The sequence below is a fragment of the Schistocerca piceifrons genome, chromosome 4, assembly GCF_021461385.2.
Source record: "Schistocerca piceifrons isolate TAMUIC-IGC-003096 chromosome 4, iqSchPice1.1, whole genome shotgun sequence".
NCBI classification, from domain to species: domain Eukaryota; kingdom Metazoa; phylum Arthropoda; class Insecta; order Orthoptera; family Acrididae; genus Schistocerca; species Schistocerca piceifrons.
The window spans coordinates 366,235,158-366,256,865 of NC_060141.1; the positions used below are offsets into that span (position 1 = coordinate 366,235,158).

Below are 21,708 nucleotides of genomic sequence, written 5' to 3' on the forward strand. Positions count from 1 at the left end.
TCTTACTTCAGATGACAATCTATATTCATTCTTGATATTATTGTGTTTGCTACACAATGTTCGGCATTATCATCTACAGTTAACAATTCTCCTCTTTAAAATGAAATTTGTGCTGCTCATTTTCTTTAGATTCAGCAATAATTTATTACTTATTGACCACTTGTAAGCATTCCTGAAGGTTTCATGATTGATGGAAGAAGAGTATTTAGATAATGCAACAAGTGAGACATTGTATCTTGAGAACAGTATCTACATCTACATCTATATTTGCATCTATACTCTGCAAACCACTGTGAGGTGTATGGCAGAAGGTACATCCCATTGTACCAGTTATTTGAATTTCTTACTGTCCCATTCACATGGGGAGCATGGGAAGAATGACTGTATAAATGCCTCTGTTCATGCAGTAACTATTGTAATCTCATCCTCAAGATTCCTATGTGAACGGTATGTAGGGGGTTGTAGTATATTCCTAGAGTAATCATTTAAAGATGATTCTTGAAAATTTGTTAATAGACTTTCTCACGATAGTTTATGTCTATCTTCAAGAGCATTCCAGTTCAGTTCCTTCAGTATCTCTGTGACACCCTCCCATGGATTAAGCAAACATGTCACCCTTTGTGTTGCCCTTTTCTGTATACTTTCAATATCCCTGGTTAGTCCTATCTGGTACAGGTCCCACACACTTGAGCAATATTCTAGAACTGGTCACACGAGTGATTTGTATGCAATTTCCTTCATAGACTGATTGCACTCCCCCAGTATTCTACCAATAAACTGAAGTTACCACCTGCTTTACCCAAGACTGAACCCATGTGATCATTCCGTGTCATATCCCTACAAAGTGTTGCATCCAGGTATTTGTACGAGTCAGCCAATTCCAACAGTACACATATTTCTGAACATTTAAAGCAAGTTGCCAATCTGTGTGCCACTTTGAAATCTTGTCAAGATCTGACTGAATATTTGTGCAGCATCTTTCAGATAATACTCAGTTAATAGATAACTGCATCATTTGCAAAAATCCTGATTTTACTATTAACATTGTCCGCAAGGCCCTTAACATACAACATGGAGAGCAAGGGTCCCAACACACTTCCCTGCGGCACACCCAAAGTTACTTCTACATCTGACAATGACTCTCCATTCAAGATAACATGTTTTGTCCTCACCACCAAAAAGTCTTCATTTCAGTCGCATATTTCACTTAATACCCCGTATGATAGTACTTTTGACAATAAGCGTAGGTGTGATGTCAAGTCAAATGCTTTTTGAAAATCAAGAAACACAGCCTCTACTTTATTGCCTTTATCTGAGGCTTTCAGTGTGTCAAGTGAGCGAAGTGCGAGTTGGGTTTCACAAGATCAACATTTTCAAAAGCCAATCTGGTTGGCATTGAGGTGGTCATTCATTCAAGATACCACATTATGTGTGAGCTCAGAACAGGGACACCTAAGGTCATCTCCTGGTTGAAGTAGCTTCCATATAATATACTTTTCTTGAAATGGCTGTGTCTAAGGTACAGTTTGTTTAATGGATTCCAGATTTTTTTTCTATAGATGAGGTAGCATAAGATGATCTGAAGCAGTGTAAGGTGATCCCCAACAGTTCATAGGCCAGTTGCCAGGTTTCAATTGCAAAGTGCTAGATGTCATCTACTGAGTTGTGATAACACTCAGCATTGCCACTGAGATGTTTACAAAATCGCATCACATTACTGGTTCAGGTAGACACGCAAAGCTGCCATGACCAGTCCACTACAATTGTCAGAACTTTTGCTGATGTAATAAACCCATGCTGAGCAACTTCGTTTCTCCACATTTCCTCATTCAGTGCCTTGGGGTGGCTAGTTAGGGGACTGAAAAAAATCTTTCTGCACTTCAGTCAGACAGCTAGAACATTACACTACAGAATATAGTAATTAATTTCTTGGGTGTGTTTCTACTCCCATTGACTGGTAATTACTTATCAGACTTCAGAAAGTGTTTTGCCATCAATGGGTGAGAAGTTTGATTAAAATGGTTGATCATGGGCACTGTGTGATTACCATACTGAACTGAATCACTGTAATTTTCAACCTTATGCCTTGCAAAGAATTGGTCACACCAGACTCATCAGAAGAGCACAAGGAAAGAACAGATTTAAGCAGGATTATTGTGTTCGAGGATGTTTTCGTGGTTGAATTCAGTCATTATCTACACAATTTTTTTTTAATTTTTTTTTATTCTCACTGTGTTTCCAGAACTTCAGGACATGATCAAGAATTACCGCATCTGGTGACCGTTACCATTACGAGGCAACTTCTACATTTCCAGTGTGAGCAGGTGTGAAGTACCAAATTTATTTTTCTGTCGGTTTGGCTTAAGGAGTTTCAATATGTAGTACGATGTGAGATATGTGAGTGTTTCTGTTTATTCACTTCTTTAAAGTTTGAAGCATGGGATCATAATGTTAGGTGATGATTATGTAAGTAAGATTTGCATTCAAAATTGATTGATTGGTGTTTGTGTAGATTTTAAATAAAACTGATGTAAATACTCTTTCCACACTGCTTTTAAGAGTCCTCCACCTTGTTTGCTTTTTCTGAAACTTAAGTCAGGTTGAGGTCAGTCCAACATCTTGTAAGGAAAACACTTTCAAAAACAAAAATTTACTGTCGCAGTATTAAAACAGTAAAGTGACAAAAATTACACTTTCCAAATTTTTCTGTGATATATGTCATGCATTTGTGCATAAACTGCAACATTCTTTATGATAAACTTAGTTTATAGTTTCCAAGATGCAGTAATTGGTTCATTTCATATTAGCTGTGGAAGAAGTGATGTTGGATAGCTCAGACGGTTTCCATGGCAAATCATCATCTGACAGATAAATCACACTGTCATTCCAAAGAGTATGATATGTGTGGTGTCACCGCCAGACACCACACTTGCTAGGTGGTAGTTTAAATCGGCCGCGGTCCAGGTAGTACATGTCGGACCCGCGTGTCGCCACTGTGATCGCAGACCTAGCGCCACCACCAAGGCAGGTCTCGTGATACGAGAGTGGACTCGACCCCAGTTGTACGAGAACCAAGCTACCGCCCAGTTGTACGCGAACCTAGCTATCGCCCAGTTGTACGAAGCCTTTCTCTCTCATTAGCCGAGAGACATAATAGCCATCAGCTAAGTTAATGGCTACGAACTAGCAAGGAGCCATTTGTATCAGTGCCTATAGCTTACGAGTAATCAAGAGAGATGTATTCCAAGGAATTATTAAAAGTTAAGTAAAAAGCATCTACATACTTTTCTTCTTATTCATTCATAAGTTTTTATGTTCCAGACTTCACGCCCGTATGCTTATTGCCGTGCGTGCACTATCGGCCACAGCTTTAGTTTAGCATTCCTTTTCAGCAATCAACATCACGGTGTCGGTCCAGCTACCGACACTACAATTATTGGCGACGAGAAAAAGAGTTTGTATTACTTCGTTTGTAACATTGACGACGTTTTAAAGTGTTCTGATTGCTTACATTTCATTGTGTCATGGCTTCGCCACATTCTCCAGATGTACTGTCCGAATTTTATCGCTTGCAGAATCAGCAGACGCAGGCGTTACTGGATGCCCTTGGACAGCTCGTCCAGGGTCAACGTGCGCTGCACACCGATGCGGCCGCAGCCGCTTCACCGCTACCGCAGCCACAACCTGCCGCTGCACCGCCTTTTAGGCCCTACGACCCGAACCACGAGACCTGGCAAGAGTGGTCTCGTCAGTTCGCCTTTCACCTTGCTGCCTACAGAATTCAAGGTAATGAGCGGCAGCCGTTTTTGCTTTCTTGTGTCGGTGTGTCCACATACCGTGTGATAGTGAAATTGTTTCCCCGCCGCGACGTAGCAACTTTGTCATACGAGGAAATTTTGTCTGCATTAGATGCCTATTTCAAAGAAACAGTTAATGTGGTTGCAAAACGGTATACGTTTTTTCGTACAAAACGTACGGCCGGTCAAACTAATAGGGAGTGGGTAGCAACATTGCAAGGACTTACTAGGGACTGTGCCTTTGAATGTGACTGTGGTCTTTCTTATTCAGATACAATGGTGCGTGATGCAATTGCCCAGAACGTTTCTGATGTTCGCATACGGGAGCAAATTTTGAAACTAGTTAATCCCTCCCTTCAACAAGTGATAGACATATTGGATAGACAGGACACACTGGACTGTGCTCAGGAATCTTTTGAAACTTCGCCAGCCGTGTGTAACATTAACCGGCCCGCTGGACGCGCTGCGCGGCCCGGTAACCGGGCCTCGCGCACGGCGACACAGCGACCGCCGCGTGCTACCCCAGAGGTGCCGCGCCGGCCCACAAATGCAGTGAAATCATGCCCGCGGTGTGCTACTAGACATTCGCGTGAACATTGCCCGTCACGCCAAGCTATTTGCTTTTTCTGCAATAAGAAAGGACATGTTCAAAGTGTTTGCCAGAAAAAGCTCAGATCAGACAATCACAATCATTCCAGGCCCTTTGCTTCGCGCCGGAATCGAACCAAGGACACTCAGGCTCGTGGACCTTCGCCTATGGACATTCATGTCGTTAATTCCGCTTCGTCCAGTGACACTTTCTCTAACAGTAACTGTGTTCGTCCCACAAAAACTGTGCGTCGACGTCGCCGGAAATCACGTCAATTAGCAAGTGATTCTGTACCAGTGTCTGTTCCAATTGCACAAAACAGTCGCTCTTGTCGTCAGCAGAACAATAAACTTTTTGTGGACTTAGACTTTGGAGGCAAAGTGATACCATTCCAGCTCGATACCGGAGCTGCAGTTTCATTGCTCAATCACGACACATACAAACAACTGGGCGCACCTCCGTTGCGTGCCGCAAATGTTAAGCTCACTACATATTCCGGACAGAAAATTCCTGTGTTAGGACAGTGCAGCCTTCTTGCAACATTCAAGGGACAAACAAAACTTGTGTCATTTTACGTTCTTCGTTCTTCTTCTGCAGTGAACTTATTTGGTCTAGATTTATTTAAGTTGTTTAACATGTCTATTGTAAATCAGGTCCTATCAGTGAATCAGACTGTGCCTACAGACAGTGTTTCTCGGCTGTGTGACGAATTTGCAGACATTTTTGCACCGGGCTTAGGTTGCGCTAAAAACTATGAAGCACATTTAGAACTGCAGGTAAACGCGCAACCGAAATTTTTCAGGGCGCGCAATGTTCCCCACGCATTGCGTGATGAGGTCGCAAGAACGTTACACGATCTAGAATCACAAGGTGTGAGTGACTGTGCGCAATGCCTCTTTCATTTCAGCTCCGCTTCATCGCTTACGCCGTGCAGGTGTTCCGTTCGTCTGGACGACGGAATGTGAACGCGCCTTTCGCCAGTTGAAATCGGCGTTGCTTTCTAATACTTGCCTTACGCCATTCGATCCCCAGAAACCCCTTTTGTTGATGGTAGATGCCTCGGATTTCGGGATCGGTGCTGTGCTTGCGCACAAAGTTGGCTCCCATGATCGCCCTATTGCCTTTGCGTCCAAATTGCTCTCGTCTGCGCAAAGAAATTATTCACAGATAGAGAAAGAAGCTTTGGCTCTCGTGTTTGGTGTTACTAAGTTCCATGATTTCTTGTATGGTCGTCACTTTACCATCATCACAGACCACAAACCTTTGACATCGCTTTTTCATCCGACCAAGCCTGTACCTCCACGTACAGCGCAGAAATTCATTCGCTGGTCTATTTTCCTCTCGCAGTACCGCTACGATATCTTGTATCGGTCCACTGCTAAGCTCGGAAACGCCGATGCGTTGTCCCGTTTGCCTGTTGCGGAGGATAAAGCATTCGATTCTTCCGAACTTGCTTGCATGTTCATTGATTCGGAAACCGATGAAGTGGTCGAATCGTTTCCGATTGATTTTCGTCGTGTCGCTACAGCCACAGCTGCTGACCCTGTCCTTGCTACTGTTTTACGTTTTGTTGCTACGCAATGGCCTTTGTCAAAGTCTCGGATCGAGGATCCGTTGGTTCGCCGATTTTTTGCTCACAAGGAGAGACTTTTTGTTCGACGTGGTGTTTTGTTGTTGCGTTCTGATAATGATCAGTCCAGAGTCGTGGTCCCACGTTCGTTACAGTCCTCTGTTTTACGGTTTCTTCACCAAGGACATTGGGGTATAGTGCGAACGAAACAACTTGCTCGTCAGCACTGTACTTGGTTCGGAATCGATGCTGCGATTACGAATATGTGTTCTTCGTGCCCGGCGTGTGCCGAACAACAATCCGCACCGCCGCGGAAAGTCTTTGCGTGGCCAAAAGCCACTTCCCCTTGGCAACGCTTGCACATTGATTTTGCTGGTCCATTCTGGAATGCTCGATGGTTGGTTCTGGTCGACGCCTTCAGTAATTTTCCTTTTGTTGTCCGGATGTCTTCCACGACGTCCTCCGCCACCATCCAAGCGTTGTCTGCTATCTTTTGCATTGAAGGTCTTCCGCAGACTATTGTTTCCGACAATGGCCCACAATTCAGGTCCGCAGAATTTCAGTCATTCTGCCAGGCCAATGGTATTCAACATCTGACATCCGCGCCGTTTTCGCCTCAGTCCAACGGTGCCGCTGAACGATTGGTCCGGACTTTCAAGTCACAGATGTTGAAATTGGAAGAGTCGCATTCTCGGGAGGACGCATTGTTGCTCTTTTTGTCTTCGTATCGCTCTCAGCCCCGAGATGGTCGCTCGCCGGCTGAGTTGCTCCACGGTCGTCCTCATCGCACCTTGATGTCTTTGCTGCATCCGCCACATCAGGTTCCTGCGCAGCGGCAGACTCCTGCTTTTGCTCCAGGCGACGTTGTATTTTATCGCAACTATCGAGGTTCACGGCGTTGGCTCGCAGGGCGCATTCTTCGCTGCCTCGGCCGCGCGATGTATTTGGTTTTGGGGGCCTCTGGTGAGGTGCGTCGGCATCTCAATCAGCTGCGCCTCTGTCGTCGCTCGGGTTCTGCCGCTCCCCGTCTGCTTTCAGCGACGGTGCCGTCCGGTCAGCGCCCTGGGGACCCATCTACTGGCTCGCCTCATCCCCAGGTGTTACCGACGATGCCTTCCATTTTGCCCCATGGCGACGCGCCGCCGCCGCCGCAGCAGCAGCAGCAGCAGCAGCCGCCGCCGCCGCCGACCGCATTCGACGCTTCGTTGCAGCCGTCAGGCGCCTTCCAGGGTCACGCGCCGCCGGTCGCTTCCCGTGACCAGCTGTCCTCCGCCATGGAACTCCCGCCCGCTCCGGACCACATGACGTCATCGCGCGTCGGCTACCCCGACGCAATGGAGGTTGATCCTGCGGTCCCTCCTGCCTCTTTACGGGCGCATACACCGCATGTTGACGTGCACCCTGGACTAGTTTTTCAGGCGTTTCCTAGCTCCCCTCGGACCGAATGGCCGGGTGCGGGTGGCACAGCCTCGCCTGTTGTTAGGCTCCCCACCTCATCGCATACGTCAACATGTGGTCCTCCCCACGGCGGGCGGAAGCCTTATCTCACGACCGTTCGCCGATTTGCGGGGGAGGAATGTGGTGTCACCGCCAGACACCACACTTGCTAGGTGGTAGTTTAAATCGGCCGCGGTCCAGGTAGTACATGTCGGACCCGCGTGTCGCCACTGTGATCGCAGACCTAGCGCCACCACCAAGGCAGGTCTCGTGATACGAGAGTGGACTCGACCCCAGTTGTACGAGAACCAAGCTACCGCCCAGTTGTACGCGAACCTAGCTATCGCCCAGTTGTACGAAGCCTTTCTCTCTCATTAGCCGAGAGACATAATAGCCATCAGCTAAGTTAATGGCTACGAACTAGCAAGGAGCCATTTGTATCAGTGCCTATAGCTTACGAGTAATCAAGAGAGATGTATTCCAAGGAATTATTAAAAGTTAAGTAAAAAGCATCTACATACTTTTCTTCTTATTCATTCATAAGTTTTTATGTTCCAGACTTCACGCCCGTATGCTTATTGCCGTGCGTGCACTATCGGCCACAGCTTTAGTTTAGCATTCCTTTTCAGCAATCAACATCACGGTGTCGGTCCAGCTACCGACACTACAATATGGATGCCTGCTCCTGTTCTTGCTGTGTATCAGTGATCACCCATCTCATAATAATGAAGTTGAAATAGTTATCTCTGCCAATGAAGCAAGAATTTTAATCAAGCACAGCACAGATGCACAAGGAGAATTAGCAAACAGTTAAATTTTAATAATTGTAATTTTTATCCAAATAATTCTCTAGTTTTCAGTAAATGGTTTGTCACACACCTTACGAAAAATGACAATTCATTCATTTCAGCACTAGACTGAATATAACATCACCAACAGCAGTGGGAAATGGTAGAAAGGAAATATTTAAAACTGAATGTTGTGAGTTAACGAGCATTTCGCTGTCATTTAGATATATATCCAAAAGAGACAGCCTTCCAGGAATTGTGAAACGAATCCTGTCATCCAGGACATGTGCCACAAAGGGTGCAGATTTGCCACGAGATGGGGAAATTCACAGGCGTCTATTGTGCTGAATGAGGCCAGGCTGTTTAGGCCTAAGTGCTGTAGTGTGCGAGTGAGACAGATGAGAACCTAAGTCATAGGGAAACCCCGTATGAGCTGTTTGTGCCCAGGAAGGCATAGCAATGTTAAATATGGTGGACCTAAGATCGGCCATAAAGGGAAACATTTATGAAAACTATTTAATTCTGTAGTTATTCACGGAATGACGCCACAATAATGTTAATCTACCATCTTTCTTAAATTGTCTTGGTGATCCCAATAAAACTTGAATACTGATCATATCTATAATAGTTTAGGATTTAATGTTAAAGTGAAATTAACAAGTTTTCTAACAAAGATCTGAATGCTAAAATCTGAACGCTTGGTCGATCTTAATGATCGACATTTCATATAAAATCATATCATTAAAATGACAAATGTTGTAAATATCAACTCTGTAACTTTATTTGTTTAAAAGATATAGTTAATTTAAATTATCAGTATGTTCAGTTAAGCATCAGATCATCATTTCCTCTACACAAAACACATTGAAAGATGACAGCATGACACCTTATTGAATCATTAGGTAACAGGATATTTGCTGTAAAGTTTAGTGCATAATAGTTACTTTTGTTCTTTATTTATTTATCAGGAAGCACATTGGTGCAAGGCTATAGGCCACGACATTCAAAGTTAAGAAGAAAATTGTATTGGTTTTGTGTAAAAGAATTTAACGTTTATTGTGTGATGGGTATTATTGTTACTTTATTTAGAACATGAAAGTGGTCAAGCTTTGATTATTTAAATATGTTAAAATGTAAAATAATGTAGAATAAGCTGTAGCCAATCAGATGGAAGGCTTCAGGAATGGGAACTGCCCTAGTCAGTTGAGCGAGGATATTCTGCATGCGGGAAACGCCTCATTGAAAAAGAAGGAATAAGGTAATACTGTTAACAAGAAATGAAAGTAAGGTGTGTGTATATATATATATATATAAACAAAGATGATGTGACTTACCAAATGAAAGTGTTGGCAGGTCGACAGACACACAAACAAGCACAAACATACACACAAAATTCAAGCTTCGCAACAAACTGTTGCCTCATCAGGAAAGAGGGAAGGAGAGGGAAAGATGAAAGGATGTGGGTTTTAAGGGAGAGGGTAAGGAGTCATTCCAATCCCGGGAGCGGAAAGACTTACCTTAGGGGGAAAAAAGGACGGGTATACACTCGCACACACACACATATCCATCCACACATATACAAACACAAGCAGACATATTTGAAGTTTGGGTCATTCCAATCCCAGGACATTTATATATGTCTGCTTGTGTCTGTATATGTGTGGATGGATATGTTGGATGGATATGTGTGTGTGTGCGAGTGTATACCCGTCCTTTTTTCCCCCTAAGGTAAGTCTTTCCGCTGCCGGGATTGGAATGACTCCTTACCCTCTCCCTTAAAACCCACATCCTTTCGTCTTTCCCTCTCTTTCCCTCTTTCCTGATGAGGCAACAGTTTGTTGCGAAAGCTTGAATTTTGTGTGTATGTTTGTGTGTCTGTCGACCTGCCAGCACTTTCATTTGGTAAGTCACATCATCTTTGTTTTTAGATATATTTTTCCTACGTGGAATGTTTCCCTCTATTATAACCATATATATATATATATATATATATATATATATATATATATATATATATATATATATATATATATATATATATATATATATATATATATATATAGGACAGGTATACACTTGCGCACACACACCCACATATCCATCCGCACATACACAGTCATATATATATTGAGAGGCCAATGACGTTGGAGATTTGTTCCTCAATTTCATCCCATGGAACTTGGCGTGTAAATAAATAAATAATAACAAATTGAAAGATAATGTCGTTAAGCTTCAAAACAGATTTGAGTTTCTACCAATGGAAGACAATCTTAATATTGAAGGCAAAAGAAACTCAAGAAAATAAAGTGACTTTCTACAATTATGTTTGAACTGATGGCACCCTCATAAAACATAATCATAGTGAATACCAATAAGATCTGAAATCCACAGAAATCAGCTACTTTGAATGTTTTATTTTTAAAAAATTGCAATTTTGTACTCATCTCCTTTTATATTTTATTTCACCTATATTTTAGATGACACTGTATGCATTATTTCATTCAAATCAATCCATTATCACAAAGGCTTTTATACACATAATATGCCAGGTATCTGAAGATATTAGAACTGAAATTCAATGAAACAAATGAGATCAAGTCAAAAAATCGGTAACACATCCAAGTGCTTTCGAGAGGAGCAGTTTGCATACTTTGTACAAAGAGTGCCAAAAATTAATAAGTAAAAGTGGATAAACACAGACTCCAAATCCAAAGATCCTGGATTTGAGCCCCGAACAGTCCATGGATTTTTCCTGTTGCTTATCAACTCTGGCAATGAATTGTTAATGTGAAAAATATAGAGCTACATCGTGGTTCAGGATCTACATTAAACTGTAGGTTCTGCTAAACTGGTTGGGTGAGTTAGCTCAAAGGTCAGAGGAAGGCAAACAGCATACCACCTTAAACAGGACCATGGTTAAAAGTACTGTCAAGTTAAAGCCAAACTTTGGGTTGATGACAGCTTTAAATTTTATACTTAATTACAATCATTTGAAAATGACTGCACAATCAAAACTGAGCAGTAATAAAAGCAAAATAAAGTTATGTTTTAATCCATCTAATGGCAACCAATGTGACAGGCTGCCATCATTTAGACAATTTGTGTGCACTTTGGGTTAATACTGAAAGTTTCCAATATCTCTCTGAATGCACTAATGTATTCATAGTTTTCTCCACACCTGAAGGAGACATAACTTGAGGTGTTTGATGGCATTAACACTGTATTCTTTGTTGTACTTAAGAAAATTAATCTGCTTTATTAAATGTATGTTAAATGTGTTACCCAAATTCATTGGGAGCTTACCTGACTCGCTGCTTTATCAGTCTTTATTCCAAAAAATCTATGTCCAGTATCCGGTGAGCCGAAAATATAACCAAATGCCCTTGAATCGGACATATCTTGTGCAATAAATGATATTTTGTGAACAGGATGATGGTACAAGCAATCCTGTAAATAAAAATTGAGGAAGGATTTATAAAAAGGAGAGAAGATTTATATAAAGGAAAGCAGTGCTGTGCATCTTATTAAAAACAGTTTTCTAAATACAGCAGCATAAACAGACTGTGACATTCAGCACCATTACATTTCAGAAGGTTTCTGAGCTGTCTGTACAATCTCCCTACTCATTTTATTTCCTTTCAGTAAGTACAGATAAACACAATATGGAGAAAATGATCACGAATATTTACATTGTTTTTCAAGCTACTTGGAATACTTTTTTAATGAATTGCACCTCACAAAACTATCATGCTGTAAGATGTGGTTCAGATTTAAACTCATATCATTCTATTGGCATCAGGAAATAAAATAAACTAAGTGAAGAATCTTCTGTGTCAAATAGATTATGAAAAGACATATGAAAGTTTTCTGCAGGCTATGTTTGCTTTCTTCACAAGTCTTTTAAACAAGGAACAATCTGCACTCAAGAAATTTCCTTCTTAAATCTTATATTCATATTGGAAATAAGAACTGAGAGCAGATGTTTTTAGAAATTCATAAATAAATGAGTAACATACTGAACTGTCACAGCTAATGAAGCAGTTCATTTTCTGAAATTTAATTTATGAGTGAAGAAACTATTTCCATTCTTGAGATCAGTGTGACTAACTTCTCTAATGAGTATAAATAACTCCCCCCCCCCTCTTCACTTACTCTTTTGCCTACATGCACCGTGACATGAAGCTGCTCTTTCTTTTACATTTATGAGATTTCTAACCAAATTACTTTTCATAAATTTAAATGGCAATCAATGATTCTCAAGCTCTTTCAGCTACCATTTGATGGGAGAATAATATACAGGACATGAAATTTTATTTCTCATATAAGTCAATAACAAAATGCAATGCATGGTATTTAACAATAATAATAATAATAATAATAATAATAATAATGGCATGTGACGAGGGTCTCCCATAGGGTAGACGGCTCGCCTGGTGCAAGTCTTTCGATTTGACGCCACTTCGATGACTTGCGGGTCGATGGGGATGAAATGATTATGATTAGGACAACACATCACCCAGTCCCTGAGCGGAGAAAACCTCCGACCCAGCCAGGAATCGAACCCAGGCCCTTAGGATTCACAGTCCGTCGTGCTGACCACTCAGCTACCGGGGGCGGACCATGGTATTTAATGAAATGGCATGAATATTTGAGAATTAAATATCAAAATACAGTAGGCCTACTCATTAGAAAAACAAACATCAGCTGGTCCAACCGTAACTATTACATCTAGTGGTTCACTGCAACCTCCTGATGTGTCGTGTATCTTACATATTTTTACGCCCACACTGTGACTTGAAGGTTAATGCTTGACCAAAACTATCTGTCTGGAAATAAATACTGATAATAAGTTCTGATGGTTACAGACTGTGCAGCCCTAACCACAAAAAATAATCGATTGTCATGGATGGTTGTCTTTTATTTATTTTCCATACAGCTCAGTTACTTCTTGCACAATTGATCAGCAAAAGCATTTGGTGCGATCGAAGGTGCAGACATAAGAAATACATCCAAAGACATTTGGAAAATCAGACTAGTGGGAAGAGAAAACAAGAATGGATTAATTATTGGATGTTACAGGACTTATCCATTTAATGAGCTGTCAGTGAAATATGGTTTCCAGTGTTTTGTTACAAAATAACATGAAAGTATGCAAAAAACTTAACTTCTTGGTTCAGTATCTATCAAAAGCAGATATATCCAAAAGGATTTAATGGTTTTCATTACTGACTTGTCCGCCCCTGGTAGCTGAGTGGTCAGCGCGACGGAATGTCATACCTAACAGTCCAGGTTCGATTCCCGGCTGGGTCGGAAATTTTCTCCACTCAGGGTCTGGGTGTTGTGTTGTCCTAATCATCATCATTTCATCCCCATCGACACACAAGTTGCCAAAGTGGCGTCAACTCGAAAGACATGCACCAGGCGAACAGTCTACCCGATGGGAGGCCATAGTCACGCGGCATTTACATTACATTACTGACTTCTCTACAGGAGAACCTGATGTTAGTCATTCTCACGGATTAGTGACCTCAAAAACACTGTACAATCAACACAGGGTTTGATAAGAAAAGTGGCACATTTTTGGAGAATCTCTTTTACTGAAGCAACAGCATTCAAAATTGAAGTTGCAGCTGCATTTCTAGGAAGTAGAGACTTGTAACAGCTGCATATGTGTTGTATACATCTGTTCCAGTGAAGAAGTGTACACTGTGGAGTTGGGTGTCATCCTGGGAAGAAATAAAAGAGTTTAACATCCAGTCCATAATGACAACATTAGAGATGGAGCACTTGCTCAGATTAGACAGGGACAGGGAGCAAAACTGGGTGTGTTATGTTCAAAGGAATCATTTTGTTATTTGCCTTATTCGGTTTAGAAAAACCAAGAAAAAACAAAAAAGATCTGAATGATTGGAAGGGAATTTGGACCTCACCACTCATGAATGCAAAACCAGTATTTGGTCACTACTTGTCAGTAGCTGTGCAAACCTAGTAATTGACTGACCACTAATGTTCACAGTTCCTACAGTGCACAATATTCTATTTAAACTGACAATGAGCAGTATTCAAGCTGTGTCATGTGCATAATTGGGGATATATTTTCCCAGTGTGAACTTCTGATGGTGAGGTCTCAGGTTTCAGTTCACACAAGTGCTAAGACCCATGAAATTCATTACTGCCACCTGACAAAGATTCAACTGATCAATAACAATCTGTGTGTGTCGGTTACATCTACACAGCAAAGCAATATTTACATTGTATATATGAAATTTTTGCATTCTTGTAACAGCAGTATACAGGTCAGGATGCAATTTATTTTTCAAATACTTGCAATATTATATAAGTTACTAAAGTTACGAGATCATATACAAGTGTTTTGTGTTGCTAAGATAATCAATATGGGAGGAAATTCTTTACTAAGAAATTAACTACATCGAACTTATTAAAATCAGTCAGAGCCCAGAATCTACTATGTAATTAATTTAAGCATATTGAACACTGATGAATTTATTGCAGATAACTAGTTGCATTCAGGCAGCAATCTTGAAGGTAAAAAATTAAGACACATTAATTTCACACATTCATCACATCTATTAGAAAGTAATCACATTTGAAAATAACCCACTGAATTCAAACAAGGACACATCATGAGTTAATTACTATGTTGAATATACATTTTAACTACATGTTACTACAAAAGCAAATAAATATAAGTTTCCTTTTAAGTGTACCAAGTGTGAATATTTAAAAAATTCTAATAGTGTTATTAGGAAACATAAATGAAAATATACATGTTCTATATCACACAGACAAGAAGAACTTAGAGGTGAGTGTAGCCTTGATAACTTCACAATGATGTAAAACAATCTAAAACACAATAAAATAACAGGAACTGTTGTGTCGTGTAGCTTAGTAAAAGATAATGAAACAGGAACGAAATTCAATATTGGACAAAGTACCACTAGTGATGCTAACTATTCAGATACTCAACAGAAAAAACACAGTAGCATAAAAAACATACATGCAGACAGTAATACAGTAAGTGAGAATGAAAACTGTGCTGCTTTTTGAAAGTTAAGAAGTTCCAGCAATTAACTGTTTGCAAAAGAAATTCGAACCTTCCAAGCCATTTTGAGAAGTGGGAAACAGATTTTCATCAATATCTTCTGTTCATGTACCTGTACAAGCAACAAGACTCTACTGTAGGTAGGTAACAAATAACACAATTCATAGACAGCTTTAAAATAATACTCTTCAAATGCCAAGATGAGTACTGCAGTGGAAAATTTTGGATGTGGTAGAAGCAATGTAATTAGAACAGGTAACCCTCAGCAAGAACCGGCTGCTGTGGTATGCAAGCAATCTAGCTCTCTTTGCCCTCAGTATGGAAGAAGTACTAGGCTACAAAAAACTGCCCAAAAACTGGGATTACAAATACTGTTTGAGAAAACTCTCCATGAAACCCATATAAGTATAAGTGATCAGCTAATTAACACAGTGGAGCAACTTAAAAACCTGGAAGAAAAAAAAAATTGACAAAATCATCATGGATAAATAGTACCAACAAAATGCATAAAGTTCAAATTTAGCCTTGTCAATACATAATAATAGATGTTTTATGAGATCTAACACTATAAAATTTGATTGCTCACAGATTCAATCTACGCTTGTGAAACTATATCAAAATTAAAATGGAAAGTAGAACAGATCAGCTTCTCAAAACTAAAGGAAGAATCATCCGAACTTGAATAAATAAATAAAAAATCAGCTAAAAGGAGTCTGGAACACCATCCAAAATGGGCTGTCTATCGAGAAGTTTATCCAATCTCCATTCTATCTTGAGACAATCAGAAAACAGGATCTAGTCACAACTGGTGATGAGAAATTTCAGGCAGGAGACAGGAAGATTATGGATCCAAAGAATCCAGCATGATATCAATGCAGTTGAACACGAGATAGCAAATACAGAGAACAAAGACAGAATTAACATCCTTCTGAAGACACACAATTTTTCAGCAGAAGTGGCACATAGAGTGGCTACATAGGTTTCATGTGAATTGAGGAAAATTGGCATGTATGAAAAGGTACTGGGCACACTACAAGAATCAAACAATATGACCTTCAAGGAAGAAGAGAATGCTGACTGACTCATACAGTCCAATGTGATGAACAAAGATAACATTATCAGAAAGAAGCACAACATACTTATAGCACCACAGCTTATGAGCAGGGCACTCTTACATATAGATCAATGTCTCCATGACAATGCTATACAAAAGCAACCTTTATATAGACCAGAATCTTTGTTCTTAAATTACTGGTGTTGGTTGGAGAAACACAAAAATATCTGACAAACTCATGATACATACTATCAAGAGAATAAGTATATGCCCTTATGCAATTAGTTTTCAATTAGAAGACATTCAGAAAGTAATTCAGTTTGGAAAATGTGAACTATATCTTAAGAACAGACCTGTGTGAAACTTGTGGAGCCTGCAGTTACACACACAAATGTAATGCCCCCCCCTCCCCCCCAGTCATTACAGAAGAAAATATGCTCAGCATCTGCACATCAGTTCGTATAATCTCAGCATTTTTTCCCCTCTCTACAGGCAGCATTCTGAAATTCTTTTCTGTTCTGTATATTATGTGCATAGAATAAATGACCATACACTCAAGCACTAACATTAAAATAAAATTAGTAAAAAACTGTCTCAATTACACTGTCATTTATTAAAAGTATGACTAGTTTTGCCTCTAGTAGTAGGCCATCTTCAGATAATGCACCATCCGGCTTATGTTGACTAACATTGATTATGCTTGGAATAGCTGTGCTGATCCTAGTTGCAGAACTACCGTTTTGCAACTGAGGTCAGCACAACTGTTCCAGGTATCATCAACATGAGCTGCATGGTGCATTGTCTGCAGATGGCCTACTACTAGAGACCAAAACCAGTCATATTTTTAATAAATGACTGTATGACTGAGACAGTTTTTCACTAACCTTAATTAACTGACAGATGACTGTTTCCCAATAATGTTATCTAAAATCATAACGTTAAAGTGCCTAATATTCACACTTTTATGTGACTAACATCTGCCCATCATTTAAGCAACAAGAAAAAAATTTAACATGCTGCAACAACTAAATATTTGGGGACATCCACCAGGGGCAATTTTTGGTGCTTATTTAGAGGTGAAATGTCACACAAGTTTCTAACAATTTCCAGTGAAAGACACTGTAGGAAAGATGACACCCTACATGTGAAGACTTACTTTTAGAAATCTAAGATATGTAGTCATCTTATTGCTAGTAAGAAAATATTAGTGCCTCCAATTGCATTTCACACAATGCTCACGAATCAAAAAATAGTTAAATACAGGCTTACACAGCAGTATATCAGCAGTTGTTGTTCTTGTGCATCATTCACAAAAGGAATAGGATAGAGTAAAAGCAACAGTTGTACAATATATTTCTGCCAGCATCTTGCAGAGTACTAACGCAGATGTAACAGCCTTAATAAAGAACAAGCACTGTGGTAATTTAGCTGAAATACAGTGTACTGTTGTGGTTAGACAACTGCAACACACTGTGTAATATATATGTAAAATGAGAAGATTGTGCATGGTTAGCTCAGGACCCCTAAGCAGAATTGGTTGAAAACATGTTTTCAGATTAACAGAATGAAACAGGATTTAAAATGTCATTATGAACTGTCTCAGAACAAATAAAAGATAGAATATACTCAAGGAGGAGATATGTGCTGGATACAAAAAAGGCTAGGAAATAGCCAAGCACTATCAGATTTAATTGCTGTAAGATGATGTTCACGAATTTATTATAATTTACTGGTGAAATCACTACAATGACATGACACTTCCTGCTAATTGTATAAATCTCAGAGAATTTATTGCTTGAAAAAGTGAATTAATTAAATCTGACAGTGTGATGTGCTCATCATTCTTGCAAAAAATATTTAATGGCTCGTGGTTATGCCAATAACCAGAAGTAGTGATGTGCTGTCACATTATTTAAATAGTTGATGAAACAGGTTTTATCGGCTTCTTGTCTTGTCACTGATGCCAGCTTGAGACAGCTACTGATATTTATATTGCCCTGACTCTGTTTCAATTCCCGAGAAACAAAATTAACGATTTCTCACAGTGTGTCTAATAATGACAATTATAAGTTTTTTTCCTTGAGTTTAAGGTTTCTGTGGGAAAGGTTACTAATTATGCAAGAAGAAGAAGAAGGAGGAGGAGAAGAAGAAACAACCAATACAACAGCAACATAGCATTAGAAGGAACAATAAAAATGTTGTGTATTATAAAAATATTGTTCCAAATATTAATGGATTAGAGTATCAGTGATGAAATATTTCCTCGCCTCTCACACAAAAATTCACTTCCATGATTATTACAAAACTGATGTGCAGTGCAAATAGATGTTTATATTCTTCAATTTACTGTTTTTAGGAATGCAAAGTGAAAACAAAAAATGTAACATGTTTTAAATGTTTAATATCTACTAAAGATAAAAATTGGTTTTAATCCAGTTTATTATACAAATACCAATATTTACTGACATTTGTGTTGAAGATTATGAGGAAATTAATGCTACTGCTAACAAAATATTGTTTCTTTCTTACCCCTGTCTTTTCATCCCTGAGACGCAAACCATCTATGGCAATATTTATGTTGATCCTTTGCTTGTGTTCTCCAGCAGCTCTGATTGCCATTTTGAGATCTGCCAAAGCCTCTTGACACATTCGGTCACCACGAGCTTCGTTGACCTCCAAAATTCCAATCAATTTAGCCTTGAAGCTCACCCCTTCTCCCAAGAATCTTGAGGGCTCATTCTTATCTGAAAAAAGAGAGATAAGTGCATAAATACTTGTTCTTAATTGTACATAAAATTATCAGAGAGGTTTTAAAATACAAAATTTTCTATAAATACAAGTTATTAGCTATTACAAATTCACAGATGAAGGATCTTAACTTTATTAAAAGTCAACAGGCAGGTGAGATACCATGTTCATATGTCATAATAACATTGCTTTCGTTTAAAGATCACATACAGGTAAAACAACATACTGACACCTTAGTTAATACTGTCAGACGTGGCCTTTTTTCATTCAGAGTCCTGTGTTGCCTGCAGCAACAGAGTTGACATCAGCTCAGTAATTTCATTATTTAAGTGCTTGTGCTAGCACATGCAGCATGGCTAATAACAACATGCATCTAGATGAAACGTGTGGAACAAAAATGTGCAAGTGACACTTTTTATGTGCTGCTAATATTACACAAGTTTATGAAAATCTAAGGCTTACTCACATTTACAGGGACTGGTTTTCTTCCTTAAAGTTTGCATGAGATGAGTATTTTTTCATACACACATTTATAACCACTGTAGTATGACTGAAGTGTCTGCTTAAACAGCAATAATGGCTTCTAGCAGTTTAGGCAACACCATGTCATGCCCATGGGCTCTTATCACACAAACAAGATCATGTTGCACACAGGCAAGAGGTGTAAGTATTAACAACATCCTCTCACTAACATGTATCCTACACTCCGGCATCTGCATTGATTTTCACTCCTAAGAAGGGTTATACACATTTCATTGATCCAGAGTGTGTGGGAAGGGAGGGGAGTGAGGGTGAGTCGTGCCATGCTCAGTGCTGCTGCCAGCACACCCCTGGATCAATACCCAGCATTCAGTGTACAGTGGGGCTTCACAGAGGATGGACAGCTTGCCATGTTTCAGTAACAGGCACACAGGCTGAATTATATCAAGCTTTGTAAACTGCAGTGCTAGGCTGTGATTTGTGTTGTGTTTTGTTATTTACGTGTGTTCAATAAAGTTTCCCCTGTTTATGCATGACATATATTGAAATTATCAAAAACAGTCTCTGGTATGAATGCTTACCACCTGATACGTATATTTGTAAAAGATAAATAACAGTAGGAAATACACTATCCGCATAACTCTTCATAAGTAAATACTATTAAATTTAGAGTTGTACTACTAATCATTATTTAACTTGTTGATTGATTGGCTGGATAATTGCATGCTGATGACAACTGCCTGACACTATGTAAATAACTTAGTGTAATTTACAGCAATATTTCTTACAAACTCTGCCTGTGCTCATATTTTTACTACTGTCACAAAAGGTGTAACTATATTTCTTCAGAAATACTTTCCAAACATGAACAACACAACTTATTAATGCTGAATAAAAATTTCATTACAAACACGATACTGCAAAAATATCTCTCCATTTTCATTTATTTTTGTTTACTACTTTTACATATAAATAAATAACTGAATGAGTGACAGTAATTGTTTTCCACTTCCACCAGTAACTAAAGTTGTTTATGGTCCACTACAGTTGACATTTTCTTCAAAATTTTCTGTGATTAAGATAGAAGAGCAAGGGGGATTGAAAGAAATATGTTACTGTTGATTTTGTAGTGGTATGCCATAGTTTGAAAGTGAAAACTAAAGAAGCATTATTACCAGCTTTTTAAGGTTACATTTTTTAGGTAGTATATTCATTTTTGAGGCATTCTGCATGCTGACTGTCTATAAACTACATCAGTGACAGAGTGACTGAGTAAAATGTCTTAAACATAATAATATTATCATTAATAACTCATTCAGTACTGGTACGTAATTTGAAACTTGACAAGCAATTTAATTTTTAAAAATTTATGACTAGGATTTAAGTTCTTACAAACTTTTGGTCACATGTATATTTCTTGACATTACAACACTGAAGTATTTGGATTACGAAACACCACCAACATCTGTTGCCCATAATAAAATGCACATTACCGTGGCAGAAGACAAAAGTAAGGAATCAGAATGTCATCATACAAAAGGTATAAAACTTGCACATAATTATTGGAAAACTCTTGTCTTCATTTTGACAAATTCTGAGCTATCTATCTGGTTTATTGAAAACGGTGGACAGCAGTATTTCTTTTCTTATCATATTTTAAGGATCAGATTAATCTGACAGGAAGAAAACAATAGTTCCTCCAGTAAAACAATTAATAAATTCTGAATATCAGTCTACTGTAATAAGGAGAGTTTGCAAAGCACTGATTGGATTAGATTAGATTTACTTTCATTCCAATTGATCCATAGTGAGGAGGTCCTCCAGGATGTAGAACATGTCAGAAAAACAATAATACATGACAAATATTTACAACTGAAACAAATAAGCTAATGTACATTCCACAGGTCCCAAGTTGAATGATCATCATTTTTTTAATTAACACTATATGAAAGAATCATTTTATAAACAGTAATTTATTAAGATTGCATTAATGCACTGAATTTAAAATTTAAAAAATGTTTTTTTTTATTTATAAGATAATAAACTACTATAATACTTATTTACAATGAACACATTACTGCACTGAAATGGTACAGAAGTTAGATTGTACTTACACACACACACACACACACACACACACACACATACACACACACTTATTTACAATGAACACATTAACAAA

The 21,708-nt window shown here is 39.1% G+C and overlaps 1 protein-coding gene across 1 annotated transcript in view; it reads right to left on the minus strand.

Annotated features, from left to right (window-relative positions):
• LOC124794801 (protein disabled) overlaps window positions 1-19,740 on the minus strand; it is an 89,951-nt gene extending 70,211 nt beyond the window's left edge. The window contains exons 1-3 of the mRNA XM_047258458.1: window positions 19,513-19,740; window positions 18,828-19,042; window positions 11,485-11,628 (exon numbers count right to left, since the gene is read on the minus strand). Of these exons, the coding sequence (XP_047114414.1) occupies window positions 11,485-11,628; window positions 18,828-19,042; window positions 19,513-19,549 (396 nt within the window). The 5' untranslated portion in view covers window positions 19,550-19,740. The remainder of the gene's footprint in view (window positions 1-11,484; window positions 11,629-18,827; window positions 19,043-19,512) is intronic.
• Between the last annotated feature and the right edge of the window lie 1,968 nt (window positions 19,741-21,708).